Consider the following 23,226-nt stretch of genomic DNA (forward strand, 5'->3'; position numbering starts at 1 on the left):
AAACACTGCCTCAAATGACAAGATGAGAAATGTTTCTTTCAATATACTGGGCTTTCAGGTTAGTGTCCTAATCTACTGAAGAAGATTTTGTGTCAATATCTCACTTGATTATATTACTGGAATAACCTGGCAGCTGATCCACAAGACAATCGATGCCTAAACTCTACCTGATCATTTTGCTACTTCTGCTACAGGTTATTCCTGTGATTGGTTTCATGCAGATCTAGTTCACTGGGGTCACAGTTGTGTCTGCAGTTTGCTACCCAAGGCAGACAATCATTGTTTCTATTACAAGGGGAAATTTCAGCAGTAGCATTTGATAGAACTTTAACTTACAATTTACTTACAAGTTATTTTGATATTTATGGTTTTCTCAGTGCTAATTTTGTAATGCAGAAAATACCCCTATCTGCATGTTTTACATAAACAGGCCCTGTAAAACAGAAATATTTAGCTTTGAATTGACCTTAACCTAATCTGCCTCATTCTCTTACTTTAGTCCTTTCCTATTCCTAGTTACTTTTGTCCAGGTCATGGTGTTCTAAATAACTGCTTTTTCTTATCAGGAAACCAAATAGATTTTGATGCTCAACTTGGACTCAGTTTATTTTAGTTTGGGGCAGTTCACATCAGTGTTAGAGTAAGCTGCAGATGTGCAGACATTCAGAGGAATACAGCAGAGGCAGCACATGTTTTAATACGTGCAAAAAATGCCCAGAAGACCTTGATAGGTGGACCAAGTAAAAAATATAAGGAGCTGGGCTGAAAAAATGCACGGATTTTCAAAGCATTACACAGAGAGCCAATGATTCTCCAGACAATGAATGTGTGCGCTTTAAAGAGAATAGTTCTGTGTGCGGCTGTGAAGTGCTAGACGATGATGCTGAGTCCATCCGTCTGCCTCTGGCTCCTCAGGGTTCATGCTGATAGGCAGCGATGTGAAGCTGAACAGCCCCTCTTCCCTGATTGGACAAGCCCTGACAGAGATCCTGCAGCACCCTGAACGAGCCCGCGACGCGCTGAGAGTGCTGCTTCACCTGGTAAGTGCCCTGTGCTGTATCAGAGCAACAGTGAGAGAATAACGGGTAGGAATCCGGGCTCGAATCGCTACACAGCCGCGGAGAAGTGGCAGAGCTTTGCCAGGCTGGATGGTGCTGCTAGTGGCTGGCCAGGTGCCCATGCGTTGTCACCAAGCGCTGTGTCTATCTGTGTGAAAGCCCTGCCATGTGTATCACAGAGCCACAGCTGTATGGAAGGAGGCCTTTTCACACAGGACTCATGTCCCCCAGTGTGTGTCTTCATCATTTCCAATACCTAAATGTATTTTGAGGTTTTATTTTTCTTGAAATACGGGGATGAAGTCAATATTCAGTTCTGGCTTTGTGATGTTCATAATTGTTGTTCTGTGTAAGTCAGCGTTCTCCACAATTAAAAAAGTATTATTACTTGCAGGAGGTCAAGTATGCTTATTTTTTCTCATTAAATACACATTTTTTTCTGATCTCCGGATTGTTTTGCCTTTGGCTGAATCAGAGGGACAGTTGTTGTGAAACTGTTTTAGGGCCTGCATGTGTCTGTCCAAAGGAGCCTGTATGGAATACAGAAGAGTTTACGTTTTGACACAAACACACATGTACGCAAGAATGCCCACTTAATGAACAGAAATTAAAATAGACACAAATTGATCAAGCACATACACTGTCACATTAAAGCACACATCACTGTACATTTTCTGAGCTGTGCCAGCACCTCCATAGTGCTCTAAATTGGAGTTTGCAATTCTGGTCGTGTTGTAACCTTCACTTGTAGTCTTAAACTGCATTTGAGCGTTTAATTGCATTGCTGAGGTTAATTGATCCCTACTTACTTGTTAAGACCTTTTTTCTAAAAATCGGTTCTCAAGTAGATACAGTACAGTGAATGTCCCACCTGTGTCTGGACATCACTAACTGGTCATCGATTAGGAGATGTTCAGCCAGTAATGTCGACAGCAGTGTCGAATAAGGATCCTGTTGTCGTAATCAGAAGATTTCGGCCTTCTATCCAGATACACCCTGGTCAGACAACTGATGTTGTGTCCTTGGGGAAAGTACTTCACTTCTATTACTGATATGCAATGTTCACATGTGAGTTTATGTTAGATAAACGTGTTCAATAAAATAAAGGGAGGAATCACTAAAGCAAATTGAGGAGAGAACAAAGAGAGTCATGTTTTATAGACAACTTACATCAGAGTGTTTTTGAAAAAAACAAGAACTTGAGGGCAGGGGGAAATTATCACCCTGATAGTTCAATTAGAGTGACCGAGAGTAAATTCTCCTGCTCTGTGCCGGAAGCACTGACTGTAGGTCCTGCAGCATGGGGCTTGAGCTCCACTGCCTTTAGCTCACTGGCGCTGTCTCTTCCCCAGGTGGAGAAGTCTCTCCAGCGCATCCAGAACGGCCAGCGCAACTCCATGTACACCTCCCAGCAGAGCGTGGAGAACAAGGTGGGCGGCGTCCCGGGCTGGCAGGCCCTGCTCACCGCCGTGGGCTTCCGCCTGGACTCCGCGGGGACCGGCCTGCCCGCGGCCGTCTTCTTCCCCACCTCCGACCCCGGGGACCGCCTGCAGCAGTGCAGCACCACGCTCCAGTCCCTGCTAGGTGAGCGGGGCGGGGCGGCTCTCCGGCCTGGGGCAGGGGCATGGACGCAAGAGTGGGGAGAAAAAACTCCGGCAGCAGTTAGAAAATAGATTTTCCATTCTTCACAAAACCATTGCACAGTGTCAAGGGGGACGGGGGGTGGAATAGCATGAGTAGATTATATCTTATTAATACTGAACTCTCCAACAACCCAGAACAGATCTGGCTACTTTCATGACACCTTTGGCACAAAGTGTAATTTTGTACATTTCAACTGTTCATGGCAAGTGTGTCAGACTCCAGTCTCTGGAGATCAGCAACGTATTTATTCTGACTTCATCTCTCTATCGAGCATTCGGGATTTCTGTTGTTTCAGTGTTTTATAGTTTCAGGAATGCCTCTGACATTTGCACATGAAAGATTATGAGAATCCTTGGATCGCACTCATTGAAACTAAAATATGTTTACAGAAGACATGTTTCGTACATATCAAATAGAAATCACACCTGGCTAATCCCTGCTATTAACCTTCTTCTTGCACCTGGGAAATATTGTGGCTAGAAGTGTTGACTAAAATCCCGCCCTGTTGCTGTTCTTCTTCAGGCTTGCCCCATCCTGCCCTCCAGGCCCTGTGCAAGCTGATCACAGCCTCCGAAACAGGAGAACAGCTCATCAACCGGGTATGTGCCCCCACCCTGAGTACACATTGTCATGCAGGGAAATGTCATGCAGAAAAGTGCATGAGATACCGTAAACAGGACTCCTGTAGGATCTTGACACCACAGTCCTTACAGGTCCTTTCAAGTGAGGAGGATTCCCAGAAAACCTTCCTGTCAAATGTGTCTGTTAGGATTCCTCTCAAGTCCCACGAAGATCATCCAGGAATGTCTGGGGGTTTGGGCACAAAATCCATGCAGGATGTGTGATTTGCATGTGTGTTAAAATAAGAACAATCCGATAGGTCTTTTTCATTTTTTTCAGACATTATCCAGTTCCTCTTTCAAGTAGTCAAGTAAAATGTCTCAGCCTGTGAACTTTGAGGTTTGCACTGTGTTACCAGCCTCAGGGCCCTTCTGTGTGTGCAGCACCACTGTCCAAACAACAAACGTCTCTTGTGCTGTCTTATATTAGACACTGCTAGCGGCCATAGAGTCTTCAAGCCTGATCTCATCCATTGTCTGAGACAGAGCTCCATTTGTCCTTCTTAATGCTTAAAAAAATGCTATTCTGAGGGGACAAACACAGGGGCTTTAGTGGTTGGTAGAGCAAAAGGAGGCATCTCTTTCTTCTGGCCCCAGTCCAGTGATTCTTTTCTGTAAGCTATGGCTGCTTGGGGCCAAGGTGGGGTTTGCTCAAAGAAAGAAATACCGCAGTAGTAACTAAAAAATTTTTGTGAAGGGGATGTCATGGAAGAATACATTGTTTATAACTGCAGTTGTCATAGTACATTTTAAGAGCATTAAAAAAACTTAATCAATCAACACGGATTAAGTGTGCCTTGAGTTAAACATAGAAGTATTATAGTGTATTGAAATATTTATAGTAATTACAGCTCCTATTGTGTTCTGTAGCTTTATCCAGAAAGTTCAGGTGCCTGTTCTTTACAGTAGTGTAATTATAGTCGTTTTATGATATCTTCTCTACAGGAAATTTGACAGGTAAAAAAAAAAACTATGGGCGAAGTTACTTAGTCAGTACTTAGATATACACAGCAATTAATATTGAAATAAATAATGTAGGTTATACTGTATGAAAGTATATAGTTTGTGGCTGGCAGCACCATGATGTAGAGTTCCATTACAACAAATGGGGCACTAAACACTAAAAATGAGAACCTTCATGGACTACGCTAGCTTGTCCTTTTCACCCTGGGGATTACAAAGGGTACCAGCACTTGTCTGTGAATGATCAATGTGCAGAACATGGGCTGGGCCTTTAGGTCTTCGTTGAATTGTGATGGTGACTAATTCTTTGGGAACTTTCCAAACTGGGTAGACCTTCAGTTAGATGTATTGTAGACACACTGGGCACCAGTGAGCTTCTGACACCACCAGCAAGAGCTACAGTATACCAGTTCTCTGTCTGATGCATGAACTGTGTCGTTCGCAGAGTATACTTTCTAGAAGAGTAAGTGAATGTAGGGGTTACACTCCAGAGGAATAATAGTGTTCTCTCGAGCCCCCTTGCTACAGGGCTTTTGGCACTGTATTTAAAAACAAAGAACAGTAAAATACATAGTATACATTTCACATGATGCATAGTAAAAATGGATTTAAATTTTACACTTTTACACTATGAAATGTCATCCACAATCACTGTTGCCTTCTGTATAATAATATGAAGAATTCCCTTCATTTATATTACGCTTTTCATCCCAAAGATCCTGAAGTGCTTTACATATGGACATATGTATATGCTCTCCTTAAGAGGAAACCTTTTGCACCCAATACTGAAGTACAGCACCCACCTGTTTGACACACAGCAGCCATTCTGCACAGACAGTGCTTCACCAACTAAATTTGCAAAACCAAAGTGGACACTGGAGTTTGTACAACTCTGAGGTGGCTAGTCCTAGTTAGGACCTCCATCTCATTTATTTTTATTTGCTTGGTGATAGAGGACTTACAGAGCAAATGCAAATCCATTCAAATACAAATGTCATTCAAATGCAGACGAATATACAGAGTCAAGACAACAGAATAGGCTGCTGTGAATGAGCAGGTGAGAGAGCAAATAGCTTTGGACCTGAACTGGACAAGTTAGGGAGGAAGAGCTCATGTAGAAGGGGAGGTGGGGCAGGGTAGGAGCAGGAGAGAGAGCAAAGATCCTGGGCGAGGAGGGGGGTCAGAACCTGGTGAGTCCAGGAGAACAGGCTGACCCCATGCAGGCGTGTGCTCAGCTTCAGGGGTGAACAAAGAGCTTCCCCTTCCTTTCAGTAAAACACTTTGGGGTCTTTCTGAATGCGTTTCACAACCAGAGAGAATTATTCTGACAACAAGGCCAATGTTTTATCACAGTGCTTTGTGGACAGTACAAATAAAAGCCTACCCCGTATACCACATATATATAACGTGAAGAATGTCTTTACATTACAGCTTGGTGCAGATTTTCTCTCATTTCAGCTTCCCTGTTGCCTGTTTGCTAATACTTGGCTGTGAATAACCTGAGCATGAAACTAAAAACTTTCTCCTTTTTCTTTCTCCTAACCTGCTGTCTGAAGGCTGTTAAAAATATGGTGGGAATGGTAAGTCTTCTTTTACTAAAACTACACTGACTTTCCTTCATCACAGACTTTGAAGAGGCCAATCATGGATGTTGCCATGAAAACTGTCCTAATTTACTATTTATATTACATGCCTGGTAATGAATGCCTTAATTCCTTAAAACTGACCCTTCCTGGTATTAAGTAAGCTTTAAAAACTTAAGCAGCATTCACGTTTAGCTACAGTTCTCTTAATATTGACTACAAGGCTTGGAATAGTATTACTACATCAGTTTTTGTTGAGATCCTCGCATCAATTTGCTACTAACCAAATGACCTAGACAAACCAAACAGCTTCCTGTCAGTAATCTTATGTTCTTTGTTGCCCTTTGCTTCTGAACCCAGGTCTGGAAGCTTCATGGAAAATATTAGCAGCAGCATTCTGTTACTAATACATCAGTAAATAGCATAACCATCTAACTGGAGTTTCAGCATGGAATATTGACATAGGTTTATAGTAACAGGTTTGAGTGGGAATGAGAAGAGTTGGAAAGACAAACCCAAATGTAACAGTTACTGCAAATTACCATCTGTCTGGGGTATACAGACTTTATACCATTATACCATTATAGGTCTTTAAACCATTAAGTCCCAGTGATCCATACATTAACACCTCTCCACTATCTCCAGTGACACTGCCTGTGCAGCAACATCTTGGTTCGTCGTAATGGGCCGATAAGTTGTCCATCAAACCAAGCAGGACAATGCTAAACACAACAGAAATGCTTTTCCATTATTTCATTTTTAGAAGTTGTCTTCATTTATGAATAAATAGTTTACAGTAGTTTTTCTAATATTATTAAAGGTACAAAATGTTCATAATTTGGAATTCAAGTATTGTAGAGAATCTAATCATTTCCAAGCAGCGTGTTTTAGTTTTTCATTACGATCAGCGGCCGTTCTTCTTGACCTATACTCTTGAGAAAAGTGGGGCATTGTTTTTCTATGTAATGTGCAAGCCTTATGACCAGAACTGAATGGAACATGAAAATTGTTATTAAATCTTCTTCCATTATAATAATATAGGGAATCTGTGCAATACAAATCCAAATGCAGGCACTTAATCCAATTTAAATTGTTACAGTTCTTTGTGGCATACATGTAGAAATCCAGTTATCAGGGAATTTCAGACCTAAGAATTTGCTCCTTACTAGACTGTAACTATTTGAACTCCACAGTAAGGAAAACATGGATTTATTTTAATAAGGCATTGCAACAGGCCAAGTTAAAAAAACAAGATTAGCACAAATTCATGGCTGTTCAGTCTGAAGGGAAACTAAATATCAGCACCCTGCACGGCAAAGAAAGCTTTAAGCCTTTGAACCTGGTTTGTACTGTTCAGTACTTCGGTCAGAGTATGTTTGGGGCTAAACACCTGGAAGGTTGTGGGTTCAAATCCTAGATGAGGCATTGCTATCTCTGTGTACACTTGAGCAGGGTACTACACTCAGATTGCTTCAGTAAAATTGGTACAAATATAAGTGACTCGGGATAAAAGTGTAAGTGAAATAAGTTTCATCTAATAATAGTGTACTAGCATATTTTATCACTTTAAGTGGCTATCATTATAATTTTACACAGTTTCGCCAGATGTGTTAAAAAATCATGTCATTTCAAGGAGTAAGATAGTGGTACAGTACATTATTACCTTATTTCAACTTTAATTACAAAAAAGGGACTTCTTTTTATCATGTTGGTTGATTCATTCAAAGATGTAGCTACCAGCTACTGTGGGGATGTTTCTCTCGGCCTCATGATGTATCATACAGTACCTGTGTAACTCTCTAACACAAAAAGTCCAGAGTGGACAAGGCAATTCCATTCTCTCCCTCTCTCTCATCAGCTCCATCAGGTCCTGGTGCAACTCCAGACGGGGGAAAAGGAGCATGATTTCTCTTCCACTCCAATCCAAGTGTCCATCAGCGTACAGCTCTGGAGGCTTCCTGGTTGCCATGAGTTCCTGGCTGCTCTGGGTGAGTTTCCTTCCATACAGCTCTGCTCTGCTCCTGTTTAAAGGCTTGCAGCTTTATGTATCAGCACTCGTATTTTTAATTTTTTTAATTAATTCTAGTGTGGCATTGATGTCTTTCCTACACTAGCAAGGAATAAAGACCTATTCACAGTCTTCAAAGTGAAAGCAACACAGTTGGTCCAAAGGGGTTATTTGTACTGGGCGTAAAGTGGTTCATTTCTAGATTCTTGATTTATCAGTTGTGCTTTAGAAAGAAAATAGTTTTGAAACAATCTGGGTGACTGAGCGAGGCTTTGAGACCCTGGGCCACGGCGCTGTGTTTTTGTGTACTTGACTGCTGCCTTTCACGCTGTGAAACTGAATAGAACATCTTACACTTAAACTTTACTGCCAGGGAAAAGCACAATCAAAGGAAGTGAGTTTTGAGCTAAAAATACCATCATCTGCCACCTTTTCTTAGGTCTAGAAACATTTGATACACCCTATTTCATGGTTTATTGCCCCAAAGAACAAGTGATAATTAAGGAAAAATAATTAAGTGGAAGTGAAACCCGTCTTTATTTTTTTTATGGATGTACTGTTAAAAACTGTAAACTGGCAGTCCTCCAAAACTAATATCTGACATCTTTAGTCCTCCACATAGCAATGTGGACTCTGCTAAACCTTGAACAGAAATGGAAAAATAATGTAGGAAACACTTTTATTTCCCACTTTGACTTGGGATTTGTAATGCTAAAGCCACCTGAAAAGTTTCAGATAATGTTTCATGTACAGTGACTGCTATCTGGGAGATGCAGCACAAGGAACCGCTGGAGGGAGCTTACCCTCAACATGCCATAATCACACTCAACCAAATTTCTGTCAAAGCAAATGTGAAGAGACTGGCTTTGTGTGGCCACCTTCCCAGAGAGAGGAGAATAAATCTGACAGAGCCGTACACATACTGAAACAAAGCCCAGGGTGACCAAGTCCACCTCAGTCTAAATGGAGCCAAGTTATTAGAATGATGGCCCTTCAAAAAGAGCTTATCAAGTCCTCAATTGTTTGAGACAAGTAGAAAATTGGCTCTGACATTTTTCTCTCCCTCTGAGCAGACAGCATCACCTCTTATTTAACCTCCTTTGTGCAGCTGCTCTGTCTCCGCAATGTGTCTAGGTCTCAGGGCTGTAGACATAGGGATAACTCGCATGGTCTCCTCAGGGACTTTCTTTAAATAACAATAATTCCTTGAATTCATAGAGCACTGTTCATTTCAGAGTACTTTACATACAGTATAAGAGGGCAACATTGAAGTGCAGCTCCCACCTGGGTGACGCTAGGCCGCCATTATGTACCAGCAGAGCCAAGGTAGAGAAGAGAGCAATTTGTTCAAGAATCTAACTAAGGGGGAAGCCCAGGTAGACCATACTGTATAAACCCAGTGTAGAATTCAGCCACCACTTATGCTAAAGTTCAAAAGGCACCACAGGATCTTTAATATGTAAGTAATCAGGACCTTAGTTTACATCACATCTGAAGGACAGTACCTGTTACATCACAGTGTTGCTCCTCACCATAAATAAATGATTCCAATTATATTAATTCAAGGTTTTCTTACTGAGCGAAACCAGTCATGCTTCACCCACGTTCCAGAGAGTACAGTGGCTGATGTTACTGTGTTATGCCTGTGAACAGCGGCAAGGCGCAACTGACAACTGTGAAACTTGCCCCACTGCTAACACCAAAGGCAGATGCACTGAATGGCTGCTTTAATCTCGAAAGACAAAAGCTTTCGAGAAAAGAAAGCTTGACTTTTATACTTTCTCGCCTCTGCATAAATAGTGGTTGTTAGTCCTTTTTTCCCAACACTCAGTGGCTTAGAATAAAAAGGGAATGTCCTTGAGTAGAGCAGTCAAAGGTGCTATTGAGAATCAGTGGGAAAATGTCCATAAGACATTCCCGAGCAACCTGAGAGATCTTGAAAAAATACCTCTAAGTCATGGTGTAAATTTTGCAGAGATTTACCCAAACAGACTTGTAACTATAATTGTTCCCACCAAAGGTGTTTCTTCCAGATTTTAAGTTCACCCTTAAGGTCTTCAGTTTTAGCATTCAGGCTTTGAATATAATAAAAATGAGCATGCATCATTTTGTATTTTTCAAAATGAGACACCATAGGAAGAATCTGAATTATTTTACAAGGCACTGTGTGATAATTTCTTAGCGTTGAGTGTATATGTAAGGTAGTTTATTCACAACATGCCATATAAGCTATTCAATCCATCCATCAATCCATTTTGTACCACTTCTTCCAATTCAAGGGCCACAGAGGAGCCAGTGCCTATCCTGGCATGTAACGGGTACGAGGCAGGGTACACCCCGGATGGGATACCAGTCCATTGCAGGACAAAAAAGATGCAGACGCACACATTCACACCAGAGCCAGTTTTCCCAGAACCAACTTAATCTACCAATATGTTTTCGGACTGTGGGGGGACCCCACGAACAAGGGAGAACATACAAACTGCACGCAGACAGCACCCCAAGTAATTGAACCCAGGACCCCAGCGCTGGTTTCATCCATTGCATCACTGTGCTGCCCCTCATATAAACTCTCATATAGCATAAATACAGATTAAATAGATATAATATAGAAGTATAATATACATAAATATATACATATACATAAATACATATAGAAATTAATAAGAGATATCATACACTGTGTGCAGAGGATTGCAGTTGACAATCATGTCCGCTGCCAGTGAACATATGACAGCCTTTCTTGTAAAGATTTGATGCCAGTTGATGATTCTCCCATTGTAAATGAACTGACTCTATGCTGAAAACAATGCACAAACTGAAAATGAAAGCAAGGGCGGGAAATCTCAACTTGTGATTAAGAAGTTTCAGCCTCATATTGAAGTCGCAGATATCTGACTAGCTAAAACATGCCTAAAGGGGAGAATATTCAGAGAATACTCGCTTCACGAGCTCCCTCACACTCTTAAGCTGTGTAGGCTGCAGTAGATGCAAATACATACAGTGACAGCTGGGTTTCAGTTTTTAAACAGTTTTAAGAGACATCAGTGGAAAAGGTTTGGCTGTGTGTGTTTCCCGGACAGATGGCTGTAAGAGGCGTTCCGCTGAGCCAGTGAGGCGCTTGTGACAGAAGCCTGTGTGATAGTGTGGCTGCACGGAGACTGTGCTGTTGGGGCACATGCCAGCTCGCGTTGGAGTGTGAGAGACATGTGGAGAAGTCTTGTCTCATCTGCCACTGTGCAAACCACACTTCAGCCCAAAGGGGATACACACACATCTGTGCCTGGCTTCTAGGCAGTGAACTGAGCTGTTGATAAATACATAAGCCAGCAGATTTAACAGTCAGGATGAATATCTGATCCTTTCTGCTTTCATTATGGGTATTATAATTTTCATGCTTGAAATGAAACAGAAGCCTTTCTCTTCTCTGCAAATATTGGGTTTGACTGCGTAGCTTCCAGAGTGAAATGTTGATTTTGGATGGTGGTTCAGTAAACCCATTTTGTAGACTGAGTGAGGTGAGGTCCAGCTCACATAACTAGAGAAATGAGACTGTGGATTTTAATTTGGCAACAACATTAGTCTCCAATAAATGACTACTACAGATGATGAATGTAATTGCTTACACAGGAGCGATGTGATGCTTTCAATGAAATAAAAGTCATTTCACATTTATTCCATATGTACTGTTTTATACCACACACTGTATTCAGAGTGCTTTTCAAAGCTTTTTTTCTCTGCTGCAGTAAAGTGTAGAGTATTGTTGGTTTCTCATTTACATGAGGAGCATAAACCCCTGTCATATCCCTTCAGACTAATTGCAGTTGACAACAGAGCATAGAAATGAATAGGTTTCAGTTTTTACTGTTGACTTGAACTGGGAAAGTTCAAGTTATGTGGAAACAAATCACTATGGAATCATTAGACACACAACGATCCTGTTTTGCATTGTCTGATGTTCTTCATGTTCATTCTGCTTCTGCAGGCTTTGACCTCTGTGAGGTGGGACAGGAAGAAGTAGTTCTGAAGACGGGGAAGCAAGCCAACCGAAGAACCATGCACTTTGCACTCCAATCCCTGCTGGCACTCTTCGGTAGCTCGTATTTTCATACTCTTGCGATTTTTTAGGATAATTTTTTAGGGATAATTGCACTACAGTTTTTCCATTAAAGCATTTATCCAGCGTTTTTACAAAGCTTTTGCCCAACAAGTAATTACATTTTTCTCCTCATATGTTAGTTCTTTCTTCCATTGTTTGCTTTGCTTCTGTCTGATTTATGGCTGATACAGTACATACATTATTACCTGAATCCCAGCCTTCTGGCCTACCCAAACACACAATTCTGTCCTTAGTTGTTATTCAATTTCTGAAAGAAATTAGTTGTACATTCACTTTTATTTAGTGATTGTTTAATACATGTCCATGCGTACACATAAGAGAAGGGACAACACACATTTTTATTTTGATGGAGCAAATTTATATAACCTCAAGACATTCCATAACCCTGCCAATGAAAGAATCATATCCTGTTTTGCTTAAGGGTTTCAATCTCTTCTCTCTCTCCCAGATTCCACAGAACTGCCGAAGCGCCTTAGTCTGGACAGCTCGTCTTCCCTGGAGTCCCTGGCCTCGGCCCAGTCTGTCTCTAACCCACTGCCCCTGGGTTACCCTAACCCACCCTTCTCCCCCCCCTGCCCAGACAGCCTGGCCTCCGATGCCATCTCCGTGTACAGCCTGAGCTCCATCGCATCCTCCATGAGCTTTGTCTCCAAGTCTGAGAGCACATCTGACTACATGAGCCACAGGGCCCGGCAGGACCTGGAGCGCCACCGGGGCCTCTACCCTCACAAGGCCTCGGTGCCCCGCAGCCGATCCTCCCCGCACGGTGGGGTGTCTGCTGGGAAAGACGACGAGGAGTACGAGGGGTTCTCCATCATCAGCAGTGAGCCACTGGCCGGGAACTCGGACTCATTGCCCCTCCCACCAGGCCACAAGCCCATGAGAGGCGGGGTGCGAAATTCGGAGGCCTGCTACGGGGCGTCAGTGTCTTCTCGGGGCAGCATTAGTACTCCCACTTCTCCCATCAAAATGACCCTTATCCCCAGCCCAAATTCCCCCTTCCAGAAGGTGAGCAAGGTCACTAGCTCAGACACAGGCGAGTCAGATCAGTCCAGCACAGAAACAGATAGCACCGTAAAGTCCCAGGAGGAAAAGACCACCAAACTGGACCCACAAGAACTCGCCCAGAAGATCCTGGAGGAGACCCAGAGTCACCTTATTGCAGTGGAGTGCTTGCAGAGGAGTGGCAGCCAAGCTAGCTCTGCCAGTGAACCTGCCGGAGGGGCCTCTACCCCCACTGGTGGCTCTGCCTTCAGATCTTCCGAGACCAGCGCGTTCAGTCGCCCACACAGCGCTAGCCTCAAGAGCCAGTCATCCCCCATGACAGTGAGGCCTAAGCCTCCTTCCCGGACCTCCTCCCTGCAAAAGGTCAGCTCAGGATACAACAGCCCAGCCACCTCTGAGACCTCTCTCAAAGACCAGCAGAGTGCCCACCCCTCACCCACTCTTGACACCCATGGCTCCCTGGCCCAGTTCAAGCTGAAGTACCCCAGCTCCCCATACAGTGGTCACATATCCAGGTCACCCAGCAACATGTCCCCAAGCTCAGGTCACCAGTCTCCAGCTGGGAGCAACCCCTCGCCTGCCCTCTCGTACTCCTCCACCGGCTCAGCCCGCTCCAGCCCGGCTGATGCCCCAGACCTGGACAGGCTGAAGCTGGCCGCCATCGATGAGAAAGTCCAAGCCATCCACAACCTCAAGACATTCTGGACTAACACGTCTCCGCACCCCCCGGGGCCGGTGAGAGCTCTGCGGGGGAACATCGGCACCACCAAGAGGGATGTCCTCAGCCTGCTCAACCTCTCGCCACGCCACGGCAAGGCGGAGAAAGGGGTCGACAACCTCGAACTCAAGGAGCTGGGCGTGCAGCAGGTGGAGCTGCAGGCCAGGAACCCCCCCAACGGGCACAAACGGCCCGAAACAAACAGGGTGGCCCCATCTCCCTCTGCCTCCACTAGCAGCAGTCCAGGTGGGCGCCCCATCAGACTGCCCTCTGGGAACGGCTACAAGTTCCTCTCCCCAGGGAGGTTCTTCCCATCTTCTAAATGCTGAGACCTTTTGAATGATCTCTGCTTCATTTTGTTATTCACTATTGCTTTGGAACAGTTGCAAGTTTTAAACCAGAAGATAATGAGCTGAAAGGCTGCTTAAACGTGTGAAACTGGTCATTATTTTTTCAGAGCAAGACTAGCCTTGAAACAAGGGAGTCTGAAGTTTCTTGCAGACAGTTCACTGAACTTTTAGCAATTTCCTAAGTGTGGAAGAAAACTAAGACAATGACCAAGAAGACCTGATGTGCTTTAGGGAGATTTTGAACACCAAGCAGTATTTCCTCAGAAACATAGATCATTAGCTGTTTGTGTTAGCCAAGATGACCCAGCTATGACTGTACTGTTTTATTTTATTTTATTATTGTTTTGTAAATTAAATTCAGTGTTTCCCAATCAGTATTAAACGTTTTTATATTATAAAAAGCAAACAAAACTGTAACATGTAAAAAAAAGGATTTCATATTTTTATTGAAATGGCAAAGGGCATTTGGCCTGATTTCTTTGTGATTTGAGTGTCTATATTAAAGCATGGATTCTCTTGCTATTAAATGTTAAGTACCATGTATGACTTTTTAGCACACAATTTTTGCAAACACATGGACTGTCATCCAAGAAAAAGACATAAGTCTCTCTCAGTCATTTATCAGTAAAATGGTTTAAATAAAACCCAGTTTGCTCTCTTACGCGTGTCCATTTATATTGGTTTTAAAGGGGGGAAAGATGTCAAACCTATGAATATGAAAGCTCCCTTAATAATGATGTATTACTTTTATGTGACCTTGTTTATGTGGTCAAAATGCAGTGGCTTTGGATATTTATAAACTTTACCCACCTGTCAGAGCCAGGCTCTAGCTGACCCTCTGTGAGCTCCACTGTGCCTTGCAGGAGAGTTAGTGCACTCCCTGATGCATTCCTTCACCAGAACACTGAGCTCTGTCTCTTTTACTCACTTTACTAAAAATCTTCACTTGCGAACCCAAATCTCTTTCCCTCCTGGGCACTTGAAAATTGTATATAATGCAGCTTCATGTGATTGGAAACTATTCTTTCTATTTATTCTATTTTTTGGAATGAAATACAGTATGAATACAATAAAGCTATGAAGATAAAAACGTTAGAGAGGATTCTCACAGAACAAAAGACACAGCATTACTACAGTATATTAGAACTTTGTGCTAATGTCATGATAAAACATTTTTATGGAGTAGTATGGGAACTTTATATGATAGATCTGAGTGGAACGAATCACATTTTAATTCTAGACAAGGTATGTCCTTATCATCATTTACCTTGTTTTTTTGGCTCAATCTTATTTTACTATAAAAGCTGCCAAACTAGTTGTGTGGCAGTCAGTACTGCTGCATCACAGCTCTTGGGTGTTATTCTTGACTCTTCCTCTTTTCCCTGTGGAGTTTGCATGTTCTGTTTGTTTTTTTCGTTTGTTTTTTCTCCAGAAGCCTCCATTTCCTCCCACCTCCCACGTTACCTGGGTAAATGGGTGTCTCCAAGTTGTCCGTGTGAGCAGGATGTAATCCTGTGCCTCCGAGATGCTTCGGGAGAATAAGCCTCTTTCTGATGATGGGTGGTTTCCAAAATTATATTCCAGTATTTCACAATAAGATTGGTTCATTTCATTAGAGCACAAAGCTGACTTCTTAGGCCAATTTAAACACTATATTTTTGTGGTGTCACACGTGTTAGTTTAATTTCCTCTGTTTCGTGAACTGTAGTGATGTATGACCCACTTAAAAATAACATAACAAAATAACAGAGAGAGTTCTGTCTATTTTTTAAAATTGTTTAAAAAGTCAGTTCAGAATTACTTACCCTTCTCATTGCTTTCTTCTCCTGGGCCTGCCAGAATGTTGTTCTCGCACTCACCTCCCTCATGCTGGTGCAGAGGGAGGGGCTCAGTCACTGTCAGCTCACTGCTGCTGATGCTGAGCCATTCGGAAAGCCCTGCCTTTCCCTTCAGAGGGCAGCTTCCAGCCAGGCGATTAAACTTGACACAGAACCATCACTTAGCCACGGCCTAGCGAGCACGTGCGAGAGAAGCGGCTCTCCCTCCGGGCAGCGATCCTGACAGCCGCTCTCCCCTTGCCCTTCCTCATGCGAGCAGGTTGTCTCAGCAGCCCTGTGCTCTGACTCGTCTGGAGCACCAACGTGCTGGGTGATAGCACAGGGCAGCTGGTGTCCTTCTCCTGCACTGACTCAGGTAGGTTACCTCTGTAGACACCTGTTGTTAACCTGATGACCTAGAGCCGTCTTGGGCTCTATCCTCTTTGAGAACCTGCTAGCTGGAAAGACTCAAGGTCCCAGGTGAACTCCCATTGCACTGTGCATGTTCTCAGGTATGTATCATACCACAGCCTCATATTTTTCCTATATTTGTCCTGAAGTGCAAATATTCCCCAGAATTTTCAGTACTAACGCTGATTCCCCTCACAAGTTTTGATGGCACTGTAGCAGAGTGTAGACATTCTTGTTGTCATTCTTTGAGCCACATTGGACATTTTTATTAATTTGTGTTTCAGGGAACTCCTCTCAGAAATCATCGGGCCCCCCTTTGGTCATTCCAGCTGTCACTGGACCATTTTGTCATTCTTCATCTGTTTCTTCTTGTTCTATACTGCACATCATCCTGTTATTTTGGGTTGTCAAAAGCTTTTGCATGACTTTTGGATACATTATCACAACATAAAGGTTATGACTTCAGGTACAATATATAGTATTTTCTCCTTTAACATAAGTTTAATCCTTCAAAGGCACTCCAACCTATTTTTTTTCTTAAATATCAAATATATTTATTTCAGCTACCTGGTTTTAGCTGTCAATGTTAATTGGCCCTTGCACACATTAATCAATGACCTCCCTTGGATTGATGCCATTTATTTCAATTGTCATTAGTCTTGCGTGAAACGTGTATTGTTGTGCTAGCCTTGAAAACTCAAAGTAAATGCCTAGTGCACACTAACATGCCAATAGGAGCTGCAGCTACAGGATTTAATGATGTATGTATCTGTGAGGTAGTTCAGGTGCATAGCTGCGTCAGCATACGTAAGCTGCAAGGGAACAAATAATAGGTTTATTCCATGCTTTCTTCTCTTTTCAGCATGGAATAAACCTATTACTTGCTCCTTATCTGTAAGGTATATTGATTTCAGGTGGTATTATTTAGTAATTGACCTCTTTTCAATGAAAAGTTTAGGACTTTTGTCAGCCACAGAAAATGAGTTGTATGTGGAACAAGCACCATGAAAATGAAGCATGAATGAACTTCAATTGCAGTTGGGAAGTAGATCTACAGTATGAAAATACAGAAAAAAACATTTGTGACATATATTCATGAAATCTACATTTAAATCAGCGCCTTGATTAGTTTCTCGTGTTTATTCTGTTGTCACTTCTGATTCAATGAGAGAATTGTGTGGTGGCTCTCAGAGAATCCTACTCCGTTGGGCTCCTGAGTAAGGCCTTTAACCCCAACTGCTCCAGGGGCACTGTATAAATGGCTGACCCTGTGTCTGACCCCAAGCTTCTCTCCCTGTCTGTGTGTCTCATGGAGAGCAAGCTGTGGCATGTGAAAAGACAAATTCCTAATACAAGAAATTGTATATGGCCAATAAAGTGATCTTATCTTATCTAAATAGCATTGTGCCAATACTGCAACTCTATTGTAACAAATAATGAAATGTACCAGATTTGTAGACTCCAGGATATACAGTTAAATAACATAATACAGTATTATGACATTCTTACAACCACACTGATATATCACTAGCAAATGCTTTAGCAACATTGCAACATTGTTACCCTTGCTGTGGTAACAGAGAAACATAACATCACACAGTTACAAATCAGTAGATGCCACAGGACACCTTCACAACACAGTGAAATGACATTATACCCAACTGTAAACAAAATACAGAGAATGAAAGTTGTTTTGTTTGAAGGAATATATATACATAATATAATGAAACACAGTGAAAACATAACAGTATGTATGTGCACATATAATTTTCACGATGAGCTCACTGTTAACTGATCTATTGTCTCAACTGAATTTAGTAAAGTTCAACACAATATCTTTTACACAAACCCTTAAAGATCAACCTGCTATGTTTATAAAATAGGATGTAAACAATATTTGTCAAATTTTTTTACATGAAGTGACATACAGATAAAAAGATGCAGGGTTTGACTTAAATTTTACCATTAAAAAGAAATCTCAATTTAAAGGGCCTTCTATATAATTATAAGATCTCTTTTTCTACTTGAACTCTAAGTTACCTAGTCATGAAATGATCAGAAGTATTGTAATACTGCATAACCAGTTTCCAAGGTGTTCTGTATGGCGTTTTGGGAACGTTTTGTTAATCTTTCTCTTTCTCACGTATAGTCAGTAGATTACGATCATGCCCTGCAAATTCCTTTTTTACAAGTGCTTTCAATACTGTTATAGTTTTATTGTTGTATATAACACTATTTAATATGAAACTCACTCATTTTGTATACACTTGACTGAAATATTAATTTAAAAAAATGACCATTTCCCTTTCCTAGTATGAAAGCTTCCCATTATTATCCCTAAGATGATTGTGTTGTAAAACGATGATCATTTATGTAAACCTGCGTTGCATAATCTTTTCTCTTTATCGGCCTTGCTAATATCTCTTTTCACATGTGCTTGTATTTATTGCACTCCATTTCGTTACCTGTATGCGTAGAGTATTCACTTTAAAATCACTTCTGTATGGGATGTCCTTCATGGTTCAACTGAAGGTTTAGTATCTGGATTCTTTTGTGAAGTGTAACTTTCTGAACTGTACTAGTTTATTTGAAGCTGTAACACTAGGAGTGTGTTCATTGTCAGAAGCCTGTGTCAGATTGTTATTCATTTTTTATATATACCCAATGGATTTCTCTAGGTACTTTATTGTCCTTTGAGTTCCACACAACCTGTTTGCACTAATGCTTAATTATGTTATGCCTTGTAGAAGTAACAGGAATTTAAACTGTCACTTTACATTTTCTTAAGCATAAAACAGTCACATTATGTCTATCTAGTTTAAATGAGGAAATCTGACTCTCCCTCAGGGACTATATAGAGAAATTAAACTGAAGGAACACCTGTTACACCACTGATCAGCGGTATAAAATTTCAGGCATATACTGTACATGACTGACACTATACCACTTGATACTGATGAATGTATCAGGTGATGAATACTGTTTCTCAGAGTAACAGGCTTCTATTAGTTGATTAATCTCCATTAACTCTTAACCTTCTTTTCCCCAAACAAAATGCCATTTTCCGATTACGGTTTACTTTGAAACCAAGAACGAGATAAGCAAAACCACTACAGCACATCGTTTTTCTTCATAAAACGCAATGAAGGCCGCCCCTCCAGTTTACACTATACGCTCAGTAAGTGTGAGATGTTCCTTCCCGTGATGCCTACTGTCATGTGTGGAAAATTGACACTGCGGTTATGCGGGCACCATTTTGGATCGAATACTAACACGCTTACTAAAGGACTTTGCGCTTATACATAGAGCCAAAATGGCGCCTATTTCATACGATCTTTGCACCTCCCAAAAGTGGCGCAAGACCTCATGATTTTTGCTCGGCGGGGAGGGGGGGTTGATCGACACATCCCTCGACCAATTAGAATCCCCGCTTGTTCCTCCCCCCCCCCCCTTCACAGCCGCGTTTCCGCCCTAGCCTGCCCCAGAGTAGCCAATCAACGGAAGCTGGGGGCGGAATAACGCTGTTGTTGATAAAGCGGGGTGACGTCAGCACCTGCGCAGCCGCAGCTGGTGAAGAGAAGATGGTGCTGATTAAGGAATAGTGAGTCCAAATGTTTTACTCTTTTTCATGGGTTTTTGAACGGGGATTTTTTCCCCCGTTAACTTTGTGAAAGGTAGAACATAAGAGCTCGGTATCCTATATATGCATGGTCTGGTTCCAGTATTTTCTGCGTGTTGCCCGTGGCATTTCTGCGCTCTATCAATGGTCAGGATGTGGCTTGGGTGTAATTGCCGGTCTATCGGGCCTGGTCTATTCGGAGTGACAGTGATTCGGAGTGTGTGTGCTGGCGATTCCGTGCTAGTACCGGTGTCTGAAGTTCAGACCTGCGCCGGCTCCTGCTGTCCGGCAAAGGTGCTGGTCTGAGTCTGAGAGAACCTGCAGCAATATCGAAAGCCTGCCTGAAAGTTTAAGAGCCCGCCGCAAACCACAATGCCGCGGTGGGGTAGCTGCACCTTTGCCGACAAAGTTGACGGGAACTTATTGCACAGCGAGGGAGAGTTGGGCAAGATGCCCTTGTCCTAGGACGTGATGTTCGCTTGCTGTCTTGCTCCTTGCTGCCGGGTGACACTGTAGCCTCAGAAGCTGATTTGGAATTAAAACACTTGGAGAGCAAGATCACCGCATTGGAAGTCCACAGGGTTTGACTGCCTCGCGATGTAAGGTGACTTTCCTATAGGTAAATGCATCCGATGTTATACGGCAGTCTCCAAAAATGCTTAGTAATTTAGTAAGTAATAGCTGCTTAATAATTTAATACCAAGTGTAAGACTGAGAAGGTCCCAGTGCAGTCCGTTCTCGGTTGATTTAATGGAAAGAAACCTCTAAGCGTGTTGGTAACGGTACCCATCCGCCAGTGTGCTCTTTCCGAAGAGCTGGGTGAGTGATCAGTGCCCTTTGATCGCAGGGGAGCAAGGTGTTGCAGAAGGGTTACTTGCACCCCGGGCGTTTATTTCAGCATGAGGTGCGCCTCTCCTCCCAGCTCTGTCACGCTGCGGTGGAATGTGGTTAGGCGCCTTACACCACACAAGTCGGTTGTTTTTTTTTAAATTGTGCTTATGCGAAACTTTGATTTTTTTCTTTATCTGCAGTGAAACGGTTCTTATAATGTTGCAACGTGTCTGCCAAGTAAATTGGCTTTTTCTTTTAAGTGTGTGATTTTGCAAGGTGGTTAAGGGAAGATTTCCATCTTGTGTTTCAGTTTGGAGAGAGAGAAAATGTGGGATCACCTATGGGTAATCTGTGTTAACTGTTCTTTCTTCCCCTTGTCATGAAGTGATCGTGATCTTTTATTTGTGGAGATGTACAGGTTGATAGAAAGGATTGTTTTTCACCTGCTAAATACAGAGTTTAAAGTTCAGTAGATGAAGCAGTCTTGGCCGTTTGTGCTGCCACTAGTGGGAGGGACTCTTCTTCCTGATTTATGTCAATGGTCTAGATTCTGTATTTCGTACAGTGGCACAGTGGCCCATTGCTTCCTCCCTGTTCTGTTTCCATCCACAGTCCCAAGACACTTTTTGGTGAATTAGCTTATGGAGAAAAAAGGCCCTGGTGTGGGAGTGTGCGTGTGTGTGTCTGCCCTGGGATGGACTGGCGTCCCCTCCAGGGTGTATCCTGCCTCTCTCCCTTTGGTTGCCTGAATAGGCTTTGCGTTTCTATGCGCCCCTGAATTGGACGAAGCCGTTAGAAAGTGGATGGATCTCGTTTCTGGTTTAGATGGTAAACTAGTCATGTTTACAGATGATGCCCCAAAAGAGGTTAGGAAATCACTTGGTAGTTGTCATTAAATGTAGACGTTAAGGAGTAAAGGACATTAAATGCAGGTAGCAGAACATAAACTATAGTTCCAAAAGGGGAAATTATAATGGAAAATTGGAGGAGTGTATTACTGTATTTAAAAAAAAAGCCTTTATATTTAACACATCATTTAGCCTTACAGCTTCTAGAACAAGTGTCAGCAACTCTCCAGAAGGGACATTTGAAGAGTTAACTTCTATTCACAGATCTGCAGTTTACAGTCAGGAATTTGGTAAACACGACTAGCATGGCCTAAAACTCCTTAAACTTTCTTCAGTAATGCCCTGATTTCTTATCTGTCATTTTGAGAGCATGGAAAATACAGCCTTATTTGGCTGAACGACTCTTCAAACATCTGTCAGTAAGGATACATAATTAATGAACATAGTCAAAGTCTGTAATAATTCTAAATAATACTAATATTAGAAACAAGGTTTTGAAAAACAAATCTGTGGGTCACCGCTGTTGCACCATCAGTACTATCTGAAACATTAGACACTTATACAGCCCTTGTTCTTAAAAGCACAGTCCAGCACATCTTTCTGATGGTCCTTAAATAATCTATTTGTAAGACTTCGAGCACATGAGTGTTAGTCAGTTTAGTGAGTTAAGTGCCTCAATAAAGGTAGGAGTGACCTACTGTGGTCCCTGAGAGTTAAAGGATATCTATATTTTCAGTTCAAATTAAATTATGTAACTGAACAAATCACTTGCTTTGTGCAATGGTCAAATTGAAAGCCTTCTACGCCATAAAAAATGCTGGACAGAGGCTCTCCAGGGACTGGGTTTGCATCCATCCAGGATCTGAGTTTCCGGAAACTCGGTGTCCAGCGTATTTTTGCCACCCACTGTCTACAGTCTTCAAGATTTAAAGACCAGAGCAGTAGAAAGGGGCTGGAATGTATAACATTGCACTACGTTATCAAATTCTCTGCCTGCCCCCATTCAGGTTATGGTTTATAGAAACCTTTAAGAGGCAAAGTAAAATGAAGCCCGCACAGTATCTGACAGTTGCTAAGAAGAAAAATATTCTGTTGTATAGGTTTCTAACTTGGCTGGAGGTATCACCTTAACGCAGGAGAGAAGCTTACTGTGCCCAATTACATGCTGTGCCAATGAAGCCTTGAGGGAGAGAATAACATATTGAGCTTTTTGTTAACAACTTGCACTTTTCACATGTTTCATACGGACATCATCAAATTTATTTATTGTGATTTAAGTTGTTTTGAGCTCTTTCCTATGTGATATTCATGGCATTATCCTTACTGGTACATTTTGTATATGTAGGGGGTTTACAATTTTTAAAGCAATAGAAGGAAGGCCTATCCCTGAGCAACATGTAAGTGATTTAGATATGACTTCATGATAGACCTATAGGACTCAAAAACAGTATCGTATGATCGTACTTTTTGGCTCCAATAGAAAGTTCAGCTTCCTAAGTTAATAATAATGATAAACCTATATTTCTTTAAGGTTCCTATGGCATAACATTTGACACAGGAAGGCATGTCTGTATAGAAATACCTTTGGTTCAAACCTTCGAACTGGAGAACGTGCTCAAAAAGTTCATAAC

General features: G+C 42.1%; 2 protein-coding genes across 5 annotated transcripts in view; both read left to right on the forward strand.

Annotated features, from left to right (window-relative positions):
* Positions 1 to 14,730, forward strand: part of ttc28 (tetratricopeptide repeat domain 28) — a 470,745-nt gene extending 456,015 nt beyond the window's left edge. For 3 of the 4 annotated variants that reach the window (XM_088618610.1, XM_088618611.1, XM_088618613.1), the window contains 7 exons: positions 916 to 1,040; positions 2,411 to 2,642; positions 3,225 to 3,301; positions 5,842 to 5,865; positions 7,727 to 7,856; positions 11,862 to 11,969; positions 12,445 to 14,730. In XM_088618610.1, the coding sequence (XP_088474736.1) occupies positions 916 to 1,040; positions 2,411 to 2,642; positions 3,225 to 3,301; positions 5,842 to 5,865; positions 7,727 to 7,856; positions 11,862 to 11,969; positions 12,445 to 14,048 (2,300 nt within the window). In that variant the 3' untranslated portion in view covers positions 14,049 to 14,730. The remainder of the gene's footprint in view (positions 1 to 915; positions 1,041 to 2,410; positions 2,643 to 3,224; positions 3,302 to 5,841; positions 5,866 to 7,726; positions 7,857 to 11,861; positions 11,970 to 12,444) is intronic. The other variant, XM_088618612.1, reaches the window with a different exon arrangement.
* Positions 14,731 to 19,822: 5,092 nt separating this feature from the next.
* The window catches only part of pitpnb (phosphatidylinositol transfer protein, beta), a 75,576-nt gene continuing 72,172 nt past the window's right edge, over positions 19,823 to 23,226 (forward strand). The window contains exon 1 of the mRNA XM_088618589.1: positions 19,823 to 19,898. Coding sequence (XP_088474715.1) covers positions 19,879 to 19,898 — 20 coding nt within the window. The 5' untranslated portion in view covers positions 19,823 to 19,878. The remainder of the gene's footprint in view (positions 19,899 to 23,226) is intronic.

Source organism: Lepisosteus platostomus, chromosome 24 (genome assembly GCF_059453375.1).
Source record: "Lepisosteus platostomus isolate fLepPlt1 chromosome 24, fLepPlt1.hap1, whole genome shotgun sequence".
NCBI classification, from domain to species: domain Eukaryota; kingdom Metazoa; phylum Chordata; class Actinopteri; order Semionotiformes; family Lepisosteidae; genus Lepisosteus; species Lepisosteus platostomus.